Raw genomic sequence first — 11,075 nt, 5'->3', positions numbered from 1 at the left:
ATGAATGCCTTCCTCTTAGGTATTGGTTACATGTTCATAACACAGCTTAATTCTTTCTCTTTCTTTCTTTTTTCTTTTTGTCTCTATCTTTCTTCTCCCTTTCTTTTCCTTCATCTCTTGATTTTTAAGTTAATCATTATGATTAATTAAATACTGTTCTTCAATATTCAGGGACAGAGTAAATAATTCACAAAAGCACAAAGTTGTAAGTAAGAATAATTCGAAATGAACAAGAATCATGTGTGTTTTAGTTAAACTTTATATTGAAATTACAGTGAAACATCTCATTTGACAAGCAGACACGACATTCTAGGAAACATTTCAAGATGCTCCACAGATGGCATAATTGCTGGAAACCAAGAAACTCACGCTGTCATTAATATGAATATTAAGACCTCACAGTCTTTGAGGGTGAAGGCCTAAGTGACTATTGGTGCACCTCTATAAAATGATTATTCCTGACATTACTTACAAAGAACAGTACATCACTACAGCAAAACTAAAGAGATCTTGCATCCAGATCCATCCTTTTCATGTCAATTGGAAAAAGATTCCTTTCACAATGAGTGACATGTCTAGTTTTTAATGTGTATTAACAGCAATGTGATTAGCTTCTGTTTAAAAAATTAAGAAAAATAAATTTTATATGTAAATTCCACTACACTGGTGACTGGAGGGGATGCCAGCTCATTGAAGAGTCTGCACTCCTGGGGATTAGGAGTTCTTCTGAGAGATTTTCATTGCGACAGTCTTGATCTCTGTGTATGCATAGAGACCATCTTCACCCCTGCAGAGAGAGAAAAAATTTACTCATAAATATCACTGAACTAAGCGATGTAATTATATAATAGTCCTTGCTTTGGTACCGTTATATTCCTGCTTATCTATCTAAGAATATATTTCCCATGCACGGTGAAGCTAGCCGAACATAAATTGGTTATTTATAAATCCTCTTGAGAAAAACATTCTTAAAAGTGTCTTTCGCTAGGCATGATGGCGCATGCCTATGATCCCAGCTCTTGAAAGGTGAAGCAAAAGGATCACAGTGAATTTGAGGGCAGCTTGGGCTATGCAAGCAATATCAAGGCCAGCTTGTGCATAGTGAGACCTGGTCTCAAACAAATGTCTTTCATTTAAAGTATTACACACCCCTAGTTGATTTTCTTAGAAATTGTTCATTTAATACACAAATCTACTTAAGTATTGAAGCTCCAGCTACTCCACAGATAATTTAAGAACCGGGATGTTATCATTCTCAGTTTATATTCAGATAAATAGGCAGACATAGCATAAGACACGTGGCGATACTTTTTACTGAAGGGTGGTACAGTAATGTTATTTAACTGAAACAGAACCTGTGTGTAATGTGCTGCTGGCACAGAATTGGTGTGGGTAGAAAATCACAGCACTGCCATTTTCATTCTAAGATTCCTAATATTTTTTGGATGTGCTGTGTTAATATCCTTTGATTCTTGGTAAAACAAAAGCTCGAACTTTATTTTTTAAATTTTTTTTCTTTTTTTGAGGGCATGTATATTTTCTCTCTTGAAACAAAGAAGACAGAGATTGGTCTAAATTCAGGCTTTTGGACTTTTTACAAATGTAGCTATTTCACCTTTATGCAGTCCCCTTTATCTTTTGCCATTTGTTTGAATACCTCTCATGTCCACCACAAATAATACTCAATTATCATGAGTAATAGTGTTTGCACACAAGTCCCGATTATCAGATTTATATTCGTTTTGGAAGATATGATTTGCTATTTATTGAAGAGAAAACTAGGTCTGAGATCAGTAATTTTCTGTAGTGATTTGATGAGAAGATCAAATTTTGAATAAGACTATGCTTAAAATCATAACACCTATGCAAATGTAGGTTCACAGAAGAATATCTTAATATTCTTCTCTTCCTTTCCTGTGATGTAGACAAGTATAGAAGATCATTTCTCCAGAGAAACATAATTCTCTGACTGATTAATTTTGGGGGTGATTAAGCTTTGGAAATATATCCTAAAAGCTTTGATAAGCCTGTTTTTCAATGTAGTAGAAGAATTTAGATATAGAGGCTCACTAAATATTTATAGCTCTGAAAACTATATGAACTAATCCATGATTTTTACTAATGGGCTACTCATTATACTTTGACTTACAAGGGGGCTTGAAATTCTCAGAAGAGGAGTGTGATTCTTGTCACATTCAGGCTGAAACAGTCCTCTTCCTTAGGATTCGTATGCACACGTGTATCATACCCGTCATAGAACACAAAACATATGCCTGAGTTTCTCTTTATCTTATCAAGTCTCTGAGGTCCTGGGTCTGTGTTTGTGAACAATGCATTTACAAACCATTTTTGGCCTTGTTATGCAGCTGATTACAATTGCTCTGGAATGAGACCTAATACTGAGATTGTACTAGGTGCCCACCTAATACTCAAGATTTCCATCTATGGCACACAGTGTAAGTAAAGAGTCCTGCTGAAGAATTTTATATAGATTTTCCTCTGTGCCCAGAAAGGAATTTTATGGTAATTAAGTTGTCCTAGAGGAAACTGGAGCTCTTACATAAAGCCTGTTTACATTTACTTACTCTTCTTTTGAAAGCAAAAACTGAGATCCTATTACCTGCCAAGTCTCAAGTGATCCAGGTAAAATATGTGATACCAGTGCAATTACCCTAAGGAGTAATTTCTGTTACTTCACCCACTCCCGTACCTAAAACGTGATCAGAGATTCAAAAGTCAAGTTTGGTGACTCAGTGTCACCATTCAACTATTTTTGGTTTTTTTATATTCCTCACTGAAGAATTTTGTTTTTCCATCTTTGAGGGCAAATTATAATTCAGATCTTGGGGTTATTTGAGGTTATTGCTTCAGCGGTTCCTTTTAAATGTCTTGCAACCAGGAACTTATTAAATTCATGAAATTTATTCAACAGGTATTCACAGTAACATTGTTAAATGAGATTTTGAGCTAAAAAAAATTTCCTTTTGTGTTTTAAAGAGGGAAATTATGTATAACTACATTAAGGGTTTTAGGAGTGATAGTTGATTCCCAATTTTAGTCTTTGTCTTATTTGATTTCTTTATGCTTCAATCTTATTAAAGTTGCACAAGTTGTATTAAGCAAAACAGAAACGTATTGTCTGCATTAGTTATTCTAACATTCTTAGTTTACTTTATCAAGATTATTGGGCTAAGGTGTTAGAGCGCTAGGCTAGCTATACTGGACCAACCATTGCAATTTAATCTGATCATTGTCAGGAAGTAATTAGTTTCCTCAAGGATTTCCCCAGTTAGAATACTGTAAACAGAAGAAACTGGAGAAGAAAAAATATCATTCTTGGAGCCCTTACGTTAGGTCAGTCATGTAAGGCTATTGACTGAATATTGAATACATTATATAACTCTCATATCACCTTAAAAGGAATGGTAACATCCTTATTTTAAACCTGAGGGAACAGAGGCTCAGATTTTGGACACTTTGAACCAGCCCCATGGTGGCCGGTGATGGAGGCAGGACTCTGCTGTAGTCCTGTCAGGCTTCCATTCTGTTTGCTCTGCGTCTGTCCACTTCATATCATTCAGCACTATCGACGGACTCACCCACTTTCTATAGAGGGCCGCAGCATTTCAGCTCTCCACTAATCAGATCCAAGGCAGTTTTCTTGGCTTCCAGACATCTAAATCTGTATCCTATTTCTCTTTAAAATCCTATGTCCTAACATCATGAGGTGTGTACTCTTACTCAGCTAATTAATTCACAATGCCTGGCATTTTGAACTACATCTTTTTTGTGTGCTTCTGCCACTATAATGTTACACAAGATGGGAAGTGGTGTCATTTATCGAGGACTCCTAGAACCTTATTTGTGGCAAGCATCTGAGAATGCCCATAGGTCATCCTACCACTGCCCCATTTCCCTGCTTCCCCACGAGTGTTTATTTCACTGTGGTTTGCTGAGTAAGATAAGAGACCGTGATGATGGCTATATTAGAACAGTCATGGTTTTAGGAACCGAGGTTCATTATACTTGCTGCTAACAAAACAGGAAGCTTTATAATTTAAGTTTGACTCTATAGTTTGTGTAAGTCATTTTGTTTCTTAATTTTTGTTATCAAATTGAAAATATTCTAATAAATACAATATCTAAATGTGATTGAAAAAAGTAACCCAATAAAGTGCTATGCTCCTTGTGTATAAAGATGCATGTGAATATTAAAAATTTCTACCTATACTCTTTGTTTTAAAATGAACTTAAAGCTCGTAAATTCATGTGTAAATATTCTCAGTCTAATAACAACTGCAAAACATGATTTTGAGAGTCAAATTTATTTATAGAGTTATATATTAATTTCAAAACTAAGTCATTGAGATAGCTTAAAATTTTAGAATGTGTATTGACGATATTTTAATAAATACGAACCATTCATTTAATGGTGAAACTATTTTTGGATAAGGCATCTAATTGATTTATTTAAAACATATATTCAAATGGAAGGTTCTGTAGTTACAGACATCTTACAGTCACAAATTTAATTCCCACCTTCTTTTTGGAAACATCTCTCGAACAGCTTACATTCATATGTACACAACAAGCAAGTCTAAAAATATAGAAAAATTCAATCTTCAAGTAAAGTGCTCACTGTGGTCCTTTATTAATAGTAGAAGCCTAGAAAATTTATACTCCCTTTCTGCTACTGTCTTTCTGAATTTATAGATTAATACAGTATTTAATGAGTTTATTATATCTCTTCAAAACAGAACACAGGCAGGTTGCATCTGTGATAGTGAACACGGATTAATTCCCTGGAGTGATAAAAAAGCTTTTATGAAAGTAAACATTTATTATAATAGAAAGATATTCTTACAGTTCTCGTCCATTTCCAGACATTTTGAATCCACCAAAAGGGCACTGATTGGCTATTGCAGCATAGCAATTTACCCTGTGGCAGAAATTAAAAAATTAAATATATAATGCATGAAGTAATTCCTAATTGGGAAATTTAGAAAACGAGGAAACTATTTTAAGAACTTCACTCATTTTAATACAACATGTTCATTGAGATTTTTAAAAAAGCATTATAAATACTAATGCAGAAATCTTATGGATACATACATATAAACACACAGTACCTAAAAGCAAATAAAATATTTGTGTGCACAGTTCAGTAGTACTCAATAATTGGTAGTTTGAATTATAAAGGGTCAAAAAGGAAGAAAAAGGATAGATATTGGAATCTGTGGAACAAGTATTCTGTATTTCCTGTATTTAATAAGCTTTGTAGTTCTCTGGAAGGTTACATCCTTCCAAAAAATCAATTTAAATATGTATCATAATAACAGGCTCATTTCTTTCCATTCCTTGATTTAATAAATTGCTAAAACACAAGATTTTCCAAGTGTTAGATTTAATTATCAGTTTAAAACCTTTATTCATTAAAGGTGACTATATAAAGAAATACTATTACAAATGTGTGTGTAGACTCAAAGAAAAATGTATGATAGAATACAGGACAAGAAAAAATAATTACAACTTTTTAGGTGATGAACAATTTGTTCAGCTTTGAATTTTCTGCTGGTGAAAGTTAATAGCTCAAGCTAATTACCAATATGTTATCATTACACAGCGATAGCAAAACAAAACAAAATGGAAACCAAACCCAAAATATCCCAAAATAAACAAAAAAATTAAAGGAGAAAAATATTCTGGTTTTACATTTTTCCTTTCTTTAATGCTGTAATAATAGGTAGAAAGTAATCTCCAAATAAATTAATTGTATTGTTTTTGAAAGATTTACTTTGGTTTTCAAATAGTCTTCAAATATTTTCTCAGCTAAAATACTTCCTCTCCCAATTCCCAGGTTTCATAATATCATGAGCCACAGGGAGCTTTTTACTGTCTCTCATAAGGAAGGAATATTTCCTTCAACAAATTTGCTCTCTTAACGGAAAGTTTGCATTTCTACTTTGTGTCACTGTTCTGTTTTTGTTTTTAATTTTGAAACTTTTGTTAATCATACTTTAAGTTGAAAAATCAGACTCTATCTTGAAATTATTGGTAAAATTTAACCAACTCTGGAGTTCATTAGTGGTCTGCTAAATATTTCATTTTAAACTGGAATTTGTGTATGAAGGAAAGTAACTTTGTCCTGTTGCCAGGAATGAGGGACCAAAGGGAGGTTTTATGGGACAGAAAGTACTGAGGAAGCAGGCTAAGGGCTGGGAACTGGTGAGAGGTTGCAAGAGTTTGAGGGGCACGGCCTTGGAATTTACATTCCTTTATTAAATTATAAAATGGAAGAAATGGGGAGGTTCAGAATGAAAGAGATATTCTTAAAAGTCCAGTACATTTTTCTTAATTATGATTCTTAGACATCTGTAATGATCCTAGAGTGAGAATCTGAAATAAGAATTAAATGTTGCAATAAGCATTATCTCTACTAAGTCAAAACCATTTAAAGTAGACATTTTTATTCTATTTTTTTTGCACACTGCATAGTGTTGTCTATTGATATGACTAACACTGAAGAGTCTCTGTTTGTTTCCCAGTCACCTAACTCACCACACTGTTCCTGCCTGCAGAGCGGACGAGACGGTCACTGCTTTGTCCAGGTCTTTGGTGAAGATTCCTGCTGCTAAGCCATAGGTAGTGTTGTTTGCTCTCTTGATCACTTCATCTAAAGTCTTAAACTTCATGATTTGTTGTACTGGTCCAAATATCTACACCCCAAGAATGAAGGAAATAAAATAAGAAATTAAACTCAAATAGTTTAAAGACAGTGCAGTCTGTGTGTGTGTGTGTACACATGATTTTGAATTGAGTAAAGTTTCTCATCTCAGATCTGTGTGTAAGAATCAAAATAGAGGTTGCAGAAATGGTAGATAAAAATAGAGAATGCTGCAGGGGATTTAGCTCACCAGCAGAAGTGCCTGCCTGGCAAGCATGAGGTTGTGAGTTCAATTCCCGGTACAAAAAAAAAAAAAAAGAAAAAGAAAAAAAGAAAATAAATAATGTTCATGAGTTACATACTCTTTGAGCCAAGCAGGCTACAGATAAGTAAAACAGCATTTATTTTCTAGGTGTTGGAATTAAACTTCCAAGAATTTATGACTGAGCATCAAATTACTAACTTGAGACTTTCTTTAGAAACATTTTACATTTTTTATCTATTTTTCTTCATCTTCCAATTACTACATGCAACAGTAAGTCCAAAAAGCAATGCTCACTCCATTGGATAAATGAATAGACAATGGTTCATGATAAGATTCAGGTTTTAACTGTCACTGAGTCTTTGACTGAAGTGTCAGGAGTGTCGAAAGATCTTTCTGGTGTTCACCTTTGATTTACACTGTACAGGGAAAGGGATCACCATTCAGGAGAGTCTGCCTGTGAGACCCAGGGTTGTAAATCTAATCAGCACACTGTGATCTAGGAACAGGGCAGCTATTGCAGTAAGTGTGCTCATCTTTTGGATTATTTTAATTCAACACAGCGCATGGCTCCAGGCGGCCACTTGGAAGTGGCAGACTAACTATTCTACACACATGATAGGAACACAGTAGGTTTAACCTGATAGAAAATACTTGATATTTAGACATTTTTATCTGTTATTAATCAAGATATGCAAGAATCACAACTCTAATTAGATAGGACTCTATCAATAATAAAAACATTAAAATTCAATTGAAGCCTAAATTGATATGGAAAAACTAGGTATATTTGATCACTCAGAAATACATTGACTTTTAGTTTTGTTTTTCCCTATCTATTGCATCTGCTTGCAAGGCTGACTAAATGCTTTTTTTCTTGGTTTGAAGATGTTTTGAGGGAAAAAACATGACCTCAGATTCTCTGTCACAGCAAGGACATGGGGAACAAGTGACTGGAAGGATTATGATGAAAACTTTGAGCTGAGAGTATTTCCTCACTGTGGGGCATGACACAACCCTTTCATAGTCAGAGGGGCAGCCATCTCTGTATCAGGTGGTATAAGGCCGACTGTTTACCACTCCTAAGAAGAAGACGGCCTTGTCCTAGTTATACGTCACATCTCTGGAAAACAGTTTTTTTGATACTTTGTTGGTATTCGTCAAATATTTACCTATAGTGTGTAACACATGTATATATATGCTGTCTGTATATAGGACATGTGCTATATGTAGAACTGTAACTATTCATTTGTTCCATTTTCCCCATCCTTCACGTGCTCTTGCCTCTAGATATTTTTATGTGTACTATATTGTAATAATTTTATTTACAGTGTTATCAGGAAAGCATATTGTCACTGTGAGTACACAGGAACCAGTCACATAATGTGCATATGTATATATGCAACAGATACCCTATTTTCATATTTGTGTACATAAACTACAGCTTCTTATCACTGAAGAATGTGGGGACATAGGCCTTTGTGAGGAATGAAAAGGTATACACGAATGTTATTTTCACATGCATGGATGGCTCTGATGTAGAAAAAAGCCACAGAGCAAATCTGGCCCCATAGGTAGGGTTTCAGCATTTACTTTGGTGATGAGAACACACGTGACCCATTGCTACTGTGGTCCACACACTGCAAAGCGGATCCTTGAACTTACTGCTTCTGCATGAGTGCAACTCTGTGTCCTTTCCCAAACATCTCAGAGATCCTCATCCCTAGTCTCCCACAAGGTACTGGTGACCCCCATCTCATGCTCTGCCTCTGTGAGTCTGACTCTTTCAGTTTCTCCCCACAACGAGGAATCATTCAGTATTGATCATTCCATGTCTGATGCTCATCAAGGAACACGTACTCCCACTATATTCATGCTGTCATAGATGACAGGAGTCTTTTCCATGACTTATAACTGGAAGGGAAAACCCTGAAGATGTCTGAGTGTCCTGGCCTGGGTTTGGCTGGAAACTCGTGGCACAAACAGTAGGTTCCATCCAAGTTTTAGTCTTAGTCCCATATAACATAAAGCTTTTTCAGTAGCAGAAACAAAGGTTAACATGGCTGAGAAAGATGCCCTAGATCTGGGACAGTCAAGTGAACAGACGACCCACACACACACACACACACACACACACACACACACACACACAAAACGGGCAAGGCAGGCTGCAGAGGGAAGGAGCCTTTACCTCCTCTTTGGCGATGCGCATCTCGTCGGTCACATTGGAGAACACAGTGGGCTGGATGAAGTAGCCTTTGTTCCCCCAGGGGCCTCCGCCACACTCCAGCTTGGCCCCTTGTTTCTTCCCACTCTCGATGAGGTCCAGAATTTTATTGTACTGTTCCTTGTCAATCTGTCCCCAGATACCATAGGAGAAGGTATGAGCAATTTACAAGATTAATGCATTGCTGGGGTTATTAATAAGGGTTCAATATTCTATGATACTGCCATTGGATTCAATATTGAACCAAAACAGCTGACAGAAGCTTAGGATTATTGCTTCAGTATATTTATTTCTAATGCATTTTCAGGAAAGAAATTTTGGTGATATTTATACTCAGTGTCTACTGTTTATACTCAGTCTATACTATTTATACTCAGTCTCAGGTTTGTAAGTAAAGAATACGAGCATACATGATACTTTCTCAAAAATTTCACTGATTCATTCTGTATGAAAAGGTTGTTGAAATAGTACACACTTGCTTGACACTGTAGTCCTAACTGAAATAATGGGAGTAAAAGCAGAAAAGAGAGCTTTGACTTTGACTTAATTAGACATGGGTGATGGATCTGGTGCTTTTGCTCTTTCATACTCCTATACTGTATTCATTTGTATCTTCCAGTCCCTGATTGGTCCCTTTTAGCCTTAACAAAACATTCTGAGCAGAATTTTGGAATCTTCCTTGGTTCTGCTGTGTAGGTTGAATTCAGCTGGTCAACTGCAGTTGTCATTTTCCTGCTTTGTTAATGGGTCACATGTAAGTATATGCCAAACATTATTCAAGTGAATATTCTAATACATCTCAAAGAAAAAGAGAGCTCAGGGTTCTGGATGGGAATATTAGGGAAGGGTGTCCCTCTCCCATGCGAGGGAGAGGATGCCTATCGGTTATCTCAGTTTGCAGATTTACAGGTTGAAAGACTGCATCATTGGTGAAGACTGCCTTTGGCATGTGTGGTGGGGTTAAAGATTAAAGAGGAAACTAGAGACCCAGGAGGAGGAGGGAAGCTCATGGCAGCTCAACTTATTTCTTCTCACTACCTGAGAATTTGCATTCTTTGTTTTCTTGATTTTTAAATTTTCTACTAATTTTGAAGCCTTAGAAAAAAGTTTTATAGAGCTGTTTCCCTCTGTATTCAGCTGAGAGAGATCTCATGTCTACCTAGATTAACTGATATCTCTAATCAGAAGCTATTTTACGTAATTTAGCAGTTTCCGTATAATGTTGCTCATGATTTTTCAGTGCACGCTACTCCTTGGGCTATCTAACCCTCAAAGAATAACTCTTAATTGCCAACAGATTACAGTTGTACTGTTGGCTTGGAAGAAGGCATACTTTTACTGTTACACTGTAATTAAGAAAATCAGGCTAAGAGATGGTGTTAGATGACCTCAATCTGGTTAAGACAGTCTAGTATTTCTAAGAATTATAAGGGTGCATGTTTGTCTGTGCAAAGCTCCTCTGGCACATTACAATGCATTAACTGGACCACGATCTAAAAATTCACTTTTTATTTTAATGTATGCTTCACAAGTCATAACACCTGTCTGTTTGTGACCTGACAGAGTACCTGGTGACAAATCAATCTCTGGATATAGCTTGCAGGAATAGTCTGAAAAGATTTATTTACCAGAAACCTCATGTAATCACTGACTTCTGAAAATACAGGACTGTATACCTGAGAGCCTGGCTACTGACCATGTGCTTCTAGAATCAGCGGCTCTGGCACCACTGTATCGAAAATGGGCTTCTCAGCCCCAGCCCCTCACACCATCGAAGTCCTTGTGTGATCTCAAGAAAGGCTGAGGAGCAGCGCACTAGAGTGCAGGGCTGATGACAATAAATTTTATGCATAATTGGGAACACATTAAATTCATCCTAATTAGTTTCATCTCACAGAAATACAAGTTTGCTGCAAAAAGTT

The 11,075-nt window shown here is 36.0% G+C and overlaps 1 protein-coding gene across 1 annotated transcript in view; it reads right to left on the bottom strand.

The window, feature by feature from the left end:
- Nucleotides 1–241: 241 nt before the first annotated feature.
- LOC134470274 (aldehyde dehydrogenase 1A1-like) overlaps nt 242–11,075 on the bottom strand; it is a 33,321-nt gene continuing 22,487 nt past the window's right edge. The window contains exons 10-13 of the mRNA XM_023566060.2: nt 9,118–9,282; nt 6,559–6,716; nt 4,865–4,939; nt 242–787 (exon numbers count right to left, since the gene is read on the bottom strand). Coding sequence (XP_023421828.2) covers nt 715–787; nt 4,865–4,939; nt 6,559–6,716; nt 9,118–9,282 — 471 coding nt within the window. The 3' untranslated portion in view covers nt 242–714. The remainder of the gene's footprint in view (nt 788–4,864; nt 4,940–6,558; nt 6,717–9,117; nt 9,283–11,075) is intronic.

This window comes from Cavia porcellus, unplaced genomic scaffold (assembly GCF_034190915.1).
Source record: "Cavia porcellus strain 051 isolate PalLab524CR breed Dunkin Hartley unplaced genomic scaffold, mCavPor4.1 scaffold_1, whole genome shotgun sequence".
NCBI classification, from domain to species: Eukaryota; Metazoa; Chordata; class Mammalia; order Rodentia; family Caviidae; genus Cavia; species Cavia porcellus.
The sequence above is the reverse complement of the archived record's forward strand: the minus strand, read 5'-3'. Positions and strand labels throughout refer to the sequence as shown.